The 16,058-nt window shown below is 31.6% G+C and overlaps 1 protein-coding gene and 1 long non-coding RNA gene across 2 annotated transcripts; both read left to right on the top strand.

The window, feature by feature from the left end:
- Nucleotides 1-1,938, top strand: LOC120158531 (transcription termination factor MTERF8, chloroplastic-like). The gene is made up of 2 exons (XM_039169351.1): nucleotides 1-292; nucleotides 422-1,938. The coding sequence occupies exons 1-2, from the start codon at nucleotides 16-18 to the stop codon at nucleotides 1,690-1,692; spliced, it is 1,548 nt and encodes a 515-aa protein (XP_039025282.1). The 5' UTR covers nucleotides 1-15; the 3' UTR covers nucleotides 1,693-1,938.
- A 5,731-nt stretch (nucleotides 1,939-7,669) lies between these two features.
- Nucleotides 7,670-8,425, top strand: LOC120158673. The gene is made up of 4 exons (XR_005519266.1): nucleotides 7,670-7,776; nucleotides 7,887-7,993; nucleotides 8,123-8,196; nucleotides 8,307-8,425. It is a non-coding gene; the product is annotated as an uncharacterized LOC120158673 (long non-coding RNA).
- The last annotated feature ends 7,633 nt before the right edge of the window (nucleotides 8,426-16,058 follow it).

Genomic DNA, 16,058 nt, shown 5'->3' with positions numbered 1-16,058 from the left:
TCATCCAATCCAAATATGGTGACCGCGATTACCATGTTTACAGATTCCTTTTGGCTTTCCTCCTTTTCTGTTTTCTCCAACTATCACACCTTTACTACTCCACCCAAACTACTATCCCCTGTTTCTTTGTGTGCTAATCCAACTGCCCGCTCACGCCAATGCTTCTCTCTGGTAAGTGTTAATAAGACCTCGGGTACTGAACTCTGGCCATTCAAGTGTCCCCAACCGCCTAATCGTTCTCTCATCCAATGTAACTGCGTCGACACGGTCATCTCTCTTCACTGGGAAAAGGGTTTGTATTACCATCTCTTTGAAGCAATTTGTCAAACACTTATCGTACTCCCAACTCTTCTAAGCTTTTTTAATAGGTTCTGACAAAATTCTTGTTGCTTTCAAGATTTGACTGTGTTATTTGTGTCAGGTATACTGTTTTCGGTCTTCAGAGAAATTGGACTAAACGAAAAGGAAACCAAATTACTTTTGGACAAGAACCCAACTTTGAGATCGACGTCTTTGAACAGAATACGTGCCCGGCTTCTTGCTTTACAGTCTGTTGGTATCAATGGGTTTGGTCTTTATCGGTTGGTCATTAAATGTGCAAGTGTATTAATTGCTGAGGAAATTGATTCAGTGATTAGTTTTGTGCGTGATGAATTAGAAGGAAAGGTCAAGTCAGCACAACTTGAACGCCTCTTTATTACAACGGATGCGAGATTCTTGCTTGGTTTTGATCATAAGGTTAAACTGCTTATTCGTCATGAAGTTCCCAGGGAGAAGATAGCTCATGTTCTCAACAATGTCAACTTGAACAAAGCCATTTGTTGCAAGTCTGTTGAAGAAATTGAAAGAACCATAAATTTCTTGAAACCTTATCATGGCATTGAAATAATAGTTAGGCGTCCTTCAGTTCTCAACTATGATTTGGATTCTCAGTTGATTCCAAAAATTCAGTTTCTAGAAGAGCTTAGTGGAGGTGATGCAAATGCCACTGGGACAGTGTTGCGCAAACTGCCCGCCATCTTGAGTTATAGTTTGGAGCATATGGAGGGTCATGTGGATTTCATGAGATTATATGTTGGTCTTAGTGACAGGGAAATATTCAAGATTATTCTCGTGTTTCCGAATGTGATTAGTGCCAGCAAAGAGAGGAAGTTGCGTCCTAGAATCGAGTTTCTCAAGCAATGTGGACTTAATTCTAATGACATTTTCAAGTTCTTGACAAGGGCCCCCTTGTTTGTGGCCCTTTCCTTTGAAGATAACCTGGCTCATAAATTCGGGTTTTTGGTGAAGATTGGGTATGAATATAGGACAAAAGAGTTTGCAGCCGCTTTGGGTGCTGTCACCAGAACTAGTTGTGAAAATATGCAGAAGGTAATTGGCCTCTTCTTGAGTTACGGTCTTTCTTATGAAGATATTTTTCACATGAGCAAGAAACACCCTCAAATACTGCAGTACAATCCTAGTTCTTTGGAGGAGAAGATGGAGTATTTGACAAAGGACATGGGCCGAGATGTTAGTGAGCTATTGACTTTCCCTGCATTTCTCGGTTACAAGCTTGATGACAGGATTAAGCACAGGTATGAAGTAAAGAAAAAAACTGCTGGAACCGGAATGTCTCTCAACAAGCTCTTATCAGAGTCAGCTAACAGATTCTCAACCAGAAAGAAAGCAGAAAGTCTGGTTAATGATTGACAACCGGAACGAAGACCGAAGCTTAAGGGTGATTTCTGTAAATTGTTCACAGTATCCCAATCAGAAACTTGCTACGAGCTTTCTCGATTCTCTGGAGTGCCAATAATTGTTAATCTTAATGAGCCACTGTGATTGCATTTTGATGATGAGAACTACACCATGGCAAAAGTAGAGGAAAAGTGATCTCACGTCACACCAACTAGGCCAATCACAGAACTCATTGCCTGAAAGAATTTTCTACTTTAGAATTTTTTTTAAAAGAGGCAAATCTAGTGAACTGATTTGATTTTTCCTTTAACAATTTTATTATATGGCAAAGAACACATTTCTTTTTGATTCAAGTGCTTTCATTCCTTTAAGCATTACAAAGTTGCGTATCATAAATGTAGCTAGTAAATTACCAACTTATTTGGCAAATGTCACGTTCTTTTTCTTGCTGCTCTGCCTGACATAAGAATAGCTTTTGTTGGTGGGAACCATGTGTGTTTGCTTCTATACGTGTGCTTTTCACACATTTCTTGTAGCTGAATGAGCTTCCTTTCTGGTGTGTGATAAAGAGTTGCAGGTACCCAGCTGAACTATTCAATCCTCAATTCGAAACCCAGAAAGAGCATCAGGGCATGAGAAAAAGGCCTTACTTCTTCATTAACACAATGATTATGTCGCTTGTTTTAGTTTCATTACTGCTGATTCTACACATGCATTATTATGTGTTGCCAGCTATTGCAGATTTCAGTCGAAATGTTAGCGTAATCATCCATGGGAGTACCATGAATGATCCTTCATTCATCTTTTTTTTTAAAGCTGATTATATTCAAAGAAAGAGGTAAATTGTGTAAAACTGGACAGGATGTGATTTGCTTTTACAAGTACCATTTTCGTTGATGAAAATTGAGCCTTATAGGCTTACTATAAAATTATGATTATCGAGTAATATCCACATTATCAAGTTGCATTTTAATGTGTTTATAAGAATTATACAACTTGAAGCCTATTAATTACACATCTTTATTTAATTAATAGAATAAATAAATTATTCACCTTACCATTTTAAAAATCAATAATATGAAAGTTTTCTTTTAAAGATTATCTATTTTTTAACCTAATTTTCTTTCAATATTTTTGTGTCATTTTTTTCTTTTTTTTTAATCGACGACAATATTAATTTTAATGTTGGTTACCGACCACCGATGACTATTAGTTCTCTTGTTTTTTTATATTATGTATTTTATAATTATTTTCTTGTCTTTTTAATTATGAAAGATTCTTTGTCCTTATGACACATTTTTTTCCTCTGCTCTTGTGGCATGTATTTTCTTTACTCTTGTGGCACGATCCTTATGGTTATAATTGGTATGTTTTTCGCATACACTTGAGGTCATTTTGGTTCTCGCATAAAAACCACCACGATATTTATTTTCTGATTGATTTATCGGTAGACACATAGTCAAATCCCTTCTTTTGATAAAAAGGTTGTTTGTCGATGTAATCAGAATTGTGTAGCGAAGCATGCTATCAAATTGTTTGGTTCACTCACCACTCATTTTTTACTTCGTAAATCATCTCATTCAACACATATAATGAGTTTTTATGAAGGTATATATCTTTAGGTTTAATATTTTAGTTTTGTAGAGTATTTTGGTGATTATTGTCTCTAAATTTCTCTCTATATTTTGATGCGTTGTAATTTTGATTCGTTTCATTATTAATGAAAAATTCTTTAGGTACCAAAAGTCAATTTTGAGTATAATTTATACACTTATTTTTATATTAACCTTTAGTTTATAAGTTATACGTTGTGATAAAAAGTAATACGGTAAATTACAAGTTTGGTAACTAAACTTTACTCTATCTCCTATTTCATTCAATATACTTTTAATCTTTTTAATTTTCTCACTGAACTTAATATATGAGTTTTTTTTGTCACTCAGTCATTTCCTCACTAACGATATTATAAATGAGCTTTTATATAGATGCAAAATGATGTCATTTTGGTAAAAAATTTGTTTTTCTAAAATGACAGTGTTTTAACGCGAAAATGACCAAAAAAACCTCAATGTATTAAGTTTAATGAGGGAGTTGAAAATTTTTAAAGTTCAGTAAACAAAATAAGAGAGATAGTAAAGTTTAGTGATAACAATTTATAATTTACCCAAAGTAATATTTCGTGGTCCAACAATTTTTACTTGCAAAATTATTACACTTTAATCGTATTAAAACAAATAACTATTGGGTCTAAATTATTGAGCTAATTTGCCGTAGTTGGTTATCTTTTAATGTATGAAGTCAAGGGTCGTTATTGAAATTAAGTGTATTTCTGTCATCTTTCAACATGTGTTTCGGATTGACTTTTTGTTTAGCTCATCCGTTGGACCCATGTTCGGCCTAGTAGGGTTGTAAAATATGGTAATCGATCAGGTTTCAGTCGGATCCTGGCAAGTCGGGTAAAATCGGATACAGGTCAAGTCAGGTAAATTTGACACCAGATCCAGATCGGGTTCAGGTCATGTCATTTTCAGTTCGGATCATTGACAGTTCAGGTCAAAACAATTCAGGTCCGAAGCAGTTAAGAAGCAGGTTCATTTAGGTTCTGATAGACTTCAGGCGGATCTCGTTCAGATCGGGTCACGTCATTGGCAGATAAAATTCAGGTAGGATCTCTATCAGATACGGATTGAGTTCAAATTGAGTTAATTTTTATTTTTGGATTAATTATTTTCGTCTTTCGCAAACGTTGAATTGCAATTTGTAATTGTATGTGATTTAGAGTAAATTACTAACAATATAAATAATCATGATTCAATTTTATGAAAAATACAAATTTAAGAATTAAATTGAACAAATATGAAATTACAAATAAAAATTTAAAAAAAATTAAACAACACACATTGATTAGGGATCAAATCAAAATAATTTTAAATTGTGAGATTGAAATTAATACAAAAAAATACTAAATTATATCTATTTAAAAAGTTATGGGCCAATTAAAAAATAGAATTAAGTAATAAGTATGGATCAATTTCATATGCAAATAAAATTTGGAGTACTAAATTGAACAAATATGAAATTACAAATAAAAATTTAAATAAATTATACAACACACATTGACGAGGGATCAAATCAAAATAATTTTAAATTGTGATGTTGAAATTAATACAAAAAGTACTAAATTATACCCATTTAAAAAGTTATGGGCCAATTTAAAAATATAAATAAGTAATAAGTATAGGTCAATTTCAGATGCAAATAAAATTTGGAGGACTAAATTGAATAAATATGAAATTACAAATAAAAATTTAAATATATTAAACAACACACATTGATGAGGGATCAAATCGAAATGATTTTAAATTGTGATGTTGAAATTAATATAAAAAAGTACTAAATTATACCCATTTAAAAAGTTATGGGCCAATTTAAAAATATACAACAACAACAACAACAACAACAACAACAAAACCCAATTCCCATATGCAATGGGGTAAGGGGGAGGTAGGGTAGTAGGCTGCCCCCAACGCCAGGTTGAGAGTAGCTTCCGTGGAAGACCTCCGGCAGTCAGAAAATTAAAAATATAGATAAAATGCAATGCATGTATAAATAAATACATAAATACATAGTTGTACAGTATTCATATGCAGTCATTAATATCATTAATATCATATGCGAGTCTGTAATGGGCAGTAATCTTTGTATATAGACAGAAACATAAGAACCGACTAAATTTAAAAGTGGAGAGAAAGGTACACAGAAGTCAAACGATAGCAAGGCCAGTTCTAAGCCTTCATAATACCAATAACAGAAACGATAAAAAGTAGAAGTTATGTAAATTACTACAAAGGCATTAAAAGAAGACAGAGATGATACACCCTAGAGATGTGACCCACACTACTCGACTATCCTAGTCTTAAGTCTCCATACTTTCCTATCAGAGGTCATGTCCTCGGTAAGGGCTAAATCCATCATATCAGATCTCAAGCAGTCTTCCAATTCCGCCTTGGTCGTCCTCTCCTTCTGGCACCGTCGACTGTAATCGACTCTACCCTCCTGACCACATCAGATGGTAGTCGCCTAAGGACATGCCCAAACCACCGTAGTCTTCCTTCCCTCAATTTCTCGAAAACAGGCACCACCCCCAAGGACATCCTAATAGCAGAGTTTGTTGTCATATCCCACAGAGTCCTACCGCATGTCCACCGAAGCATTCTCATTTCTGAGGCCTCTATCCTCCTTACATGATCCTTCTTGGTTGCCCAACATTCAGATCCATACAATAGTGTTGGTCTTATTGCCATTCTATAAAATTTTCCCTTAAGTTTTAGAGGTACCTTATTGTCACACAAAACTCCAGTAGCGGCCCTCCACTTTAGCCATCCCGCCTTTATACGGTGTGTAACGTCATCATCTACACCCCCATCTTTATGTATCATAGACCCTAGGTACTTGAAACAATCCTTTGAGGGGAGAACGTGTCCTTCTATGCATACTTCTAAAACTTGGAGGACTAAATTGAACAAATATGAACTTACAAATAAAATTTTAAATATATTAAACAACACAAAAGGGATCAAATCGAAATAATTTTAAATTTTGAGGTTGAAATTAATATAAAAATGTAATAAATTATACTCATTTAAAAAGTTATAGGCCAATTAATAAATAGAAATAAGTAATAAGTTGAGAAAAAAAATTAAAACAACTAATATAGGTATATATATAATATATAAACTATATAGTTTATATATAAAGTATATGTATTATATATATAAACTATATAGTTTATATATATAAAAACTATATAGTTTATATATATATTATGTATAAAGTATAAACTATATATACCATGTATAAACTATAATACTATATAGTTTATATATGAACTATTGAACTATATAGAAACTACATAGTTTATATATAAATTATATATGAATTATATATAAACTATACAATTTATATTTATATGTTATGTATAATTATAAATAATATATATTGTATAAATTATATAATTTATTAATATAAACTATATAGTTTATATATATATAGTATATATGGTTTAGGGTTTATATTTATACTTATATAAGCTACATACTATAATTTATATTTATATACTATATTTTATACTATTTATATAAACTATAGTTTATATTTATATACTATATATATGAACTATAGTTTACATATGAACTATAGTACTATAGTTTACATATGAACTATATATAAACTATATAGTTTACATATGAACAATATATATAGTTTATTAGTGAACTATATACACTATTTATATAATATATACTATATATATAAATTATAGTTTATATTTATATACTACATACTATAGTTTATATTTATATATTATATATATAAACTATATATACTATATAGTATAATTTACATATGAACTATATATAAAAATATTAAACCCTAAACCCTAAACTATACATTATATAGTTTATTAGTATATATAATATAAACTATATGATATATATAGACTATATGGTATACATAAACTATACATTATATATAGTTCATTAGTATATATAAGCTATATACTATATAGTTCATTAGTATATATAACCTATATAGTATATGGTATATACAAACTATATATTATATAGTTTATTAGTATATATAAACCATATAGTATATATAAACTATATATTAATTTATTAATATAAACATATATATTAATTGAAAGAATTGAAAGAATTGAAAAATATATAATGATCAAATTGAATAAATTTTAAATATGAAGTTTAAATTAATAAATTGTAACATTAAATTGGATTAAATTGAAAAAAGTTAAAATATGAAGCTCAAATTAATATATTAAATTATTAAATATGTACTAAATTAAATAAATTTAAAATCAAGAGACAACACTATAATATCAAATAAAATTAAAAAAACACGCGAATTTTCGGCTACGCCAACTGTGGCGCCAAAAGCAGCATCATTTCCCGCTTAACTCCGCCCTTCTCTTTTCATATGTAATTTTAGGGTGTCGGATACCTAATTTTGTTTTCACAAAACTATTTTTCTTGTTACAGAACTTTGATTGGAATAAAATGCAAAGATGGGATCGTTATGGTAATGCTTTTATTTTTCCTTTTTCCTTAATTCCTTATTGTGAACCAAAAAAGAAAAAAAAGCAGCAGCAAATATATGCGTGTAGACTAAAATGGGTGCTATTATTTTAGGGAGTTGAAAAACTGATAGCTTCAAAGATGATGTTACCCGGTTCTAATCGAAGAATCCACTCCGTTCTAATCGAAGAATCCACTCCGTTCATCGCCATTCCGGCATGGTATTTGCTATTCCTCCCCCTTTTTCATCAGCTTTAACTTTGTTTCGGATGGAATATTTACCCCATTTTCAATGATAATGTTTTGGGTTCTGACTTTCTCTTTCACTGGTATTTTATATTCTAATTCAGGTTGTGGCTGGATTAGCGGCTGACGGTAGGCAAATTGTGGCCCGTGCTAAATCTGAAGCTACTAATTACTAAAGGTTTTTCCTTTTGTTTTCCATTTGAAATAAATTTCCACAGTTCAGCTTTAGCTATACCTGTTATGTTTTTGGCTTTGGCTTTGGCTTTGACTCCTACTCCCGCGGCGCAGGACGTGGTGGAGTATGCCGAGACTGTTTTCTATAGCAGAAGGAGCGCGGCAGCTGAGGACGGGCTGTTTTCGGACTTCGAACAGGACGACGGTGGGGGAGCCCGGAAAAGGTGGAGCCAGCGCTTGACGCCGACATTTCTTTAACCGGCTGTTGATTTGATTCTGTGTTATTGTTTTCAAAGCTTTACTGCTTTATTTCTTCAGTTAACTGTAATGGTATCCATTATAGTATTGTTCTGTAAGTCTGTAACTGCATATGAGTGAACGTACTTGTTGAGTACTCAAACACCACTCCTCCGAATTGAGGTGCAGTTCGAGTTAAATAGGAGTAGCTAGAGATCGAATTGAGTCTTGAATATATTTAATACAAGAATTGAGCAACTCATCATGAGCCCAACAAGGATTTTGAGTTTATTTACATGTTTTCAAAGTTGTGTTTTAACCCTAGCTTGAGTCAAGTTTCAAGTTCAGTTTTTGGGTAATGATAATTCTAATTAAGTCTTTTATATCATGAAGGTATATCTTGCAAGTTGCCTTCTTGACTATTAAGGTTGAACAAGTCTTCAACTGATTAATTCTGATTAGTGAAACTTATGACTATTATAATGCTAGCAAACTTGTACCGGCTGTGTTTTTTTTTCTCCGAGCAGCTTCTAACTGGTGGGGCTTTTTGAAAACTAAACAATAAGTGCGGAATTAGAAGCATTAAATTTAATTTTAACCGCAGAAAACCTCTATGGCCAATGCTTGACACGTTATCTTCTTGAATATGATGTTTTTCAGGTAGGAGACCTTAAAGGATTGTTTGGACTGCTCATAGTCAATATATATAAGCTGAGAGAAAAGGCTAAAGTTTTAGATCTATTATATGGGAATGGGACTGGTAATTTTTTATATTCTGTTTCTGCTAATTGCAAAGATGATGCAATGGATTACATGTAATATTCCCTTATGTTCATGATGTCTCTGATGCGTTTGTTCTTGATGTCTATTTAGTGATAGTATTATACCCTGGTGTCTGTTCCATATATTGAAAGTAAAGATATGGGTGAATGGTTCTAAGACGAGTGTTATTTCTCCAAACCTTCAAAGGAAGGAAATGTTGGTAGAACACTGAGCGAGTGAGAATGGATTATGTATTACTTCTTCATTCTGATACATTGTGTTTAGCTGGTACATTTCCAGGCGGGGGCTCCAAAATTTATGTCCCTCAATTTATTACATACATGCTTGACAGGCAATGCATCCCGTAAAATGGAATCTGAAAAAATCTCGCCCTTTCCATTTTCCGTTGTTTCTCTTCACTGGTAGTTTGCCTGTTTTAAAATGTTTGTCTTATTGTTGTGACTCTGACATGGCATACCATCATTTGAACAGCTAATACAACTCTTATATATCACCATGGGAAACTTCTGGCACTTCAAGAGGCAGATAAACCTTGTAAGTTTGTCTTCTCTCTTGATTTTCTTTCAAGAAATAATGAAGAAGGTTGAGGATGCTAACCTTCACATCAGTTAGGATTCTTATTATTTTCTTATTTGGACTCACTTATTTATTTTTATTTTTTTTACTTTGATGAAACTTGGGTATTAAATTGTGGTCTCTGTTACAACAGATGTCCTAAAAGTTTTGAAGCATCAAATTTATTTTACCATGTGAGTTGTACCAGATTTGCAGGTTATACTATTAGGTCTCTTTTAGTTTATGAATTTTGAACAGGTCTATTCATAATTTGGTATGTTTGCTTTTGGAAATTGATGTTTTTTCAAATGCAGTGAAAAATACAAAAATTTGTTCTATCTAATCTAGAGTCTATTTTTAATTGATAAAAAGATTTAGGAGTTTATAATCTTATTTTTCATGTCAGGGTGGTTTTGGCCGAGTCTGGAACCATGGTTTATTGCTAAATATCATTGAAGAGGAGGTTTATGTTATAGTCATTGATGAGGTACACTCTTGGCTCTGTTGGTTTTTCACCTGCATGCTTGGTTGCTTTAATTCGTTCTAAGTTGATTTTTTTCAAAGTCGGAAATGTTTGACACTGTTGGCTATCTTATTCCCTTTGGCTTTACCACTGATTGTATGTTTTCTTAATGCAGGATGCTTGCTGAATTGATGCAATAATGTTTGATGAATTGATGCAATAATGCTTGATGAATTGGTACATTGATGCTTGCCAGTTGCTGTTGTCTATTACTCATTGATGCCTTGTAAATTATTGTTGTTGGTGTGACTTAAATCAATTTTTGAACATTATAAATTCTTATCTAAATAGTTACTCATGTGTAATTATTTTGGTGACATTTTGATTTTTAAAGTTAGAAAGTTGCCCATAATTAAACATGCTGGTAACAATGATGATATTTTTGGTAGTATAGTTAGGCTTTTAGCCTTGCAAAACTTTAGCTATAAGATTTGAGATCATTTATTTCAACATAAATTTATTTTGTTTAGTTGATTTTATTGTAATTTTAGTGTTTTCAAGTATAATAAAATTAATTTCATTTATAATTTTTTTGTTTTAGTATTTGTAATGTTATTAAAGTTTCAAATATTTAATAAGTTCATCATTTTAACTAATATATTTTTATTTTAAAATTTCAAGTTAAGTTATACTTAAATTATTAATCAATTTTTACATTAAAAGTAAATTAGATTTATGAATATTTTAACTTAATTAATATAATTTAATAAAATCAAGTTCAATAAGATAATATTTAAATTTAATTTAGTGATTGTAAATAAAATTTATAATATAAGAAATATAAAGAATTGAAATTAATATGAAAACCAAATTTATAATATATAAATTATAATTAATATAAAAACTAAATTTCAAAAAGTAATCATATTAATTTAATTATCATAAGTTTATTATAAATTTAAAATAACATAATTATATTAATTATAATTTCACTTATAAGTCAAGATAATATTAGATCATTTTAACAACATGTCGGATCATTTACAGGTTGAGTCAAATTACAGGTCAGGTTCATAACAGGTCAGGTTGAAAACAGGCCGGGTAATACCAGTTATTTACCAGGTCAATCTCGGGTTCGGGTTCATATCATTCGGATGCAGTTCAGGTTCGGGTATTATATTTTTGGTTAAATTCGGGTTCATGTCATTCTCAGGTCAGATGCAGGTCGAATTCAGATCCATAATTTTCAGGTCCAATTCGGGTTCAGGTCAACACCAGTTCCGACTCGAATCAGTTTTGGATCGCCATAGCTCAGGTCAAAAACAGTTTTGACTTGAGTCGGTTTCAGTCAGTTTTACAGATCGGGTCAGCTTTTTACACCCTTACCTAATTGTATTATGAAACATTTGTTATTTGAATTTGATGTTTGATTCGAATCGAATATAAAAAGGGATTTTAGGAAGACTCGTCCCTCTTTTACAAAAATGTTATCGGTTGTTTATTTATTTATTTATTTATTTTTCTACGGATGTACAGATCAAGTTATTTCGGTGGTAAATGAATTGTTGTTATTTTTTAAGGTTTCGAGTTTCAAACATCAAGAATGACATCAATCTAAACATTCAATGTCAAACGGCTGAGAATTGTCTTTAAACAAAAATTACTTTATACTTAACCAGATTAATAAAAAAAAACTCTCTACCGATGAACTATTGATTTTCTTTTGTTGGTGAACAACACTTAAATTATAAGAATTTCGATGCAATGATTCTTTAGTAAATCGCATAATATAACCCAGAATATTAAACGAATATGTTGAGATTCATTAAAAAAGTAAAAATATTTAAAAATTATAATAATGATTTATAATTCTCATCCTAAACTAAATATATACTTTTTATATTTTCATATAACATTGAAATTAATCATTTTAGATTATATACGAACCACACATGAAAAAGGATAATAAAAATTCAACCAAAACAATCGAACAAAAAATAAATACAAACAAATATGGTTGCATAGACAAACGAATCACAAAAGAGAATTAAGCTATTGAAAGACTACCGAGAATCGTAAGTCAAAGTCGAACATCATGATAAACTATCCATGAATGCAAAATTACACATCCAAATTTAATCTATGAGTCTATAATAGGGAAAATCAACAGAATTACAAATAAGTGTCATCTCGATCAGTCGTGGCACTGTCAAATCTAACCTTGAGAAAACATAAATAAAAGAACGACCAAACGACCGAGAAATAAAACGAAAAAGTGTTATAAAGACAGAGAAAAATATGTCACAAAGACATAATTTTATTCTTATTAAAAATTAAAAAAAAGAAACATAAGAAAAAAATTGATGATCCAACCAACATTAAAAATTGATGTCATCGCCGATTAAATAAAATCAAAGAAAAAATGATTTGATCTATAAAAATCTACACAATTCTAAAGGATAGAAATAAGAGGGAGAAACGTCAAGGGTTATTTAATCATGAATTCGAGTAATCGAATTCAGTTAAACTTATATGATCTATTAGTTTGTGCTCGCTTAGGAATTCAAATGGATCTATTGGTTTGATAAATTACGGTCATAAAAGGTCTCTGACTATTAAAAAGAAAAGCATAATGAAAATAAATACCCTTAACGTTTGACAATATATGCAATTTTGCTCCTATTGTTTTTTTGAATATTTGACCCTTCAACTTTTCATTTTTGGGTCAAAAAGCACACTCGTTTGATGAAAATTGTTAGTCAACTGACAGTCAATGCATGAAGCTGACTTAGCAAGAACATGTGGAGGGAGATGCTAACATGGCATGTCTACGTGTGATGCCATGTCAGTATTTTTAAAAAAATTAATTAATAATAAATAATTGTTTTTTACTAAATTACAACAACAACAACAACAACAAAACCCAATTCTCATATGCAATGGGGTAAGGGGGAGGTAGGATAGTAGGCTGCCCCCAACGCCAGGTTGAGAGTAGCTTCCGTGGAAGACCTCTGGCAGTCAGAAAATTAAAATATAGATAAAATGCAAAGCATGTATAAATAAATACATAAATACATAGTTGAACAATATTTATATGCAGTCATAAATATCATTAATATCATATGCGCGTTTGAAATGGGAAGTAATCCCCGCAAATGGGAAAATTAATAGCAACCAATTAGATGTTGTCACGTGGCATATGAGATTTTTTATTAAATTAAGAAAAGAGGGATTAAACTGAGATTTTTTATTAAATTAAGAAAAGAGGGATTAAACCTCTACAAAATTTTGTAAACCATGGGATTTGAACTAGGGTTTAATGGATGAAAAGCTTGACGCCTAACCACCAAGCCAAATCGCTTGGTTGTTAATATTAGGCTAATAACATTATTTAAGGTATATTGCAGCCAATAAAACCACCACTAACACAAGCACTTTTTTTTTAATCTAGTTAAATTTAAATTTTTAGAATTATATGAGTCAAATAATTAACGTAAAATATATATGTTAGAAGGGAAGCATGGTGAGAAAGACCTGCTGATAAGGAAGGGCTGAAACAAGGAAGTGAAACGGTCGAGGAAGATAGAAAACTGATGGCTTATGTTTCCAGATATGGTTGCTAGAATTGGCGTCAACTCCCCAAGTTTGCAAGTAATAATAATCTGATGTAAGGCTATCCAAGCTTCTTTAATGATGGAGAATATGGAAACCTTGTTGTTTCCCGATCTAGGAGAGACACCAAATGCCACACTTGAATTTATAAGTAATATGCACAAAGTAATGAAAGAAATGATTAAATGGAATAAGAAATTAATAAAAAGAAATGAATTGATAAAGAAATAAAGGGATAGAGTTGTTAGTAAAGTTGGTTGCGGAAGTGATGTAGAAATATCCTTCAAATAGGAGATAAATCGACCTCCAATGGTTATGATGGACGAAAACCTTGATGATGAATGAAGAATGTTTTTTTGGTGATGAAATGATAATGGAATGGTGATGATTTAGGAGTGAAGAAGATGGATAATGGAAATGATGAAGGTAGTATCTTAAATAAGTTAAAGAATAAGAAAAGCTATAGAAAACTTATCCCCGTTTTCTATAAACTTAAGTAAGGGGTGGTATGTTAGGACTTGAACCCTCTAGTTATGAAAACTAGGAACTCAAAGTATCAAAGGAAATGAATGAGGCCACAAACTTAGAAAAGTTTGCTTAATTGATAAAGTTCTTAAAGAACTTGCAAGAGAGAATTCTCACAAATAGTTTTATATATTCAAAGGGTGTGTTTACAAATGAAATAAGCCTTCCTATGTATAGATTGAGGAAGGGTTGGCTGAATAATTATATGCCTATTCGGCTAAGTACATAACTTTAAATGAAGATGCATGATGCTTGGATGAATGGAGATGTCCCTTGGCCTTGTGTTGGTTCTGTTACTTCTTCATGTAAGAGTATGACTATTCAGCTTGAATTGAAAGTGTATCTCCCTTGGCCGAATGGTTTGGTGCTTCTTCACTTTGGCGCCAAGCCTTGTACATTTGCTAGGCGTGTGCTAATGGTGTGGCCGAATGGTTGTAAGGGCTGCCTCATGACTCATTGCAATTTAGGCTCCGTTAAGCTACAACAAGCTCACCAATGTGCATCTATGTGTCATGGCATCCAATGGGCAGCAACTTGTCATGAAAGGTCACGTTGTGTGTAAGGTAAACTTTCATCATTTGAGCTACTTCCCATGTGTATGAGCTGAAAGTGAGCTGGCCATAGGTGAGTTACTTTTAGATGAGTCATTGAACAACTCCTTGTGTAAAGACGCCTCTTGGAATGGCAATTATTCGCGAAAAGGCACGATTTCACAAAAATTGAAATAAGATGTCTAGCTAGCTCAAAAGTTCAGCTCAAATCAGCTATGAGCTCGGAGTATAGCTAACAACTTTGTTCCAAAATGATCTTGAGCTATCCCGGAGTTGTCCTAGTCATGTTGCCATAGCTCTTGGACTCCAATGCTAGCTTAAGTCAGCTCCCATCATGTGGCCGCCTATGTACCTTCAAAAGAAAACACAATATAAGCTAAGTATTTAAAGTAATAAATATTAAATATAAAGATGTGGTCTATAGGTTATAATAATAACTCATGCATCATATGATAATGAATGAATATTATTATTATAATTATAGATTATATGTATGAATATCAATCAATGATACAAACCATAGGACATAATGAATGAATACACATGCTATGGTAATTCAAGTATAGTATAATATGCAAATGTATACTCATAATAATATATAGTGCATAAATGAGTAAATATAAGATAAAGTAAGGTAAAACTCCCTTAGATTGAACTTGATGGATCTTCAATGATGTGAGTATGTCCTGAAGAAAGTTAGTGTTAGACATGATCACATCATAATCTATCTCATGTATGCATTCATGTTTGTATATATGTATATATGTATTTATGGATGATAGTGTTTCAGGTCTGGCGAGGTGTGGGAAGAGTTGCAGGCTTCGATGGATGAATTATTTAAAGCTAAACATAAAGAGAGGAAACTATTAGAGTATGCCCAAAGACCAATCATATGATGATTGTAATAATATATTTATTTACCGATTTTATTGAATAAAGGCATTGCCACTATTATTTTCAGTTATGTGTCTGTGTTTAACATAAGCTGAAAGATAATAAAGTCCATATAATAACATTATTAAAAGATCCATAGTCAAGTTTTATTATGGCATGGACAATAATAATATGCTTAAGACTAACATGGTATTGATTGATAACAAGGAGTTGTCATTGACATAGAGATGTCAGAATTGATACATG

The sequence above is a fragment of the Hibiscus syriacus genome, unplaced genomic scaffold (genome assembly GCF_006381635.1).
Source record: "Hibiscus syriacus cultivar Baekdansim isolate YM2019G1 unplaced genomic scaffold, ASM638163v2 tig00111330_pilon, whole genome shotgun sequence".
NCBI classification, from domain to species: domain Eukaryota; kingdom Viridiplantae; phylum Streptophyta; class Magnoliopsida; order Malvales; family Malvaceae; genus Hibiscus; species Hibiscus syriacus.
The sequence above is the reverse complement of the archived record's forward strand: the minus strand, read 5'-3'. Positions and strand labels throughout refer to the sequence as shown.

Excerpts from the sequence above, each read along its gene's own strand:
- LOC120158531 (XM_039169351.1), top strand. The coding sequence starts at position 16 with ATGGTGACCGCGATTACCATGTTTACAGATTCCTTTTGGCTTTCCTCC. Across the intron at positions 293-421 it reads CTCTCTTCACTGGGAAAAGG|GTATACTGTTTTCGGTCTTC; the intron begins GTTTGTATTACC and ends TATTTGTGTCAG.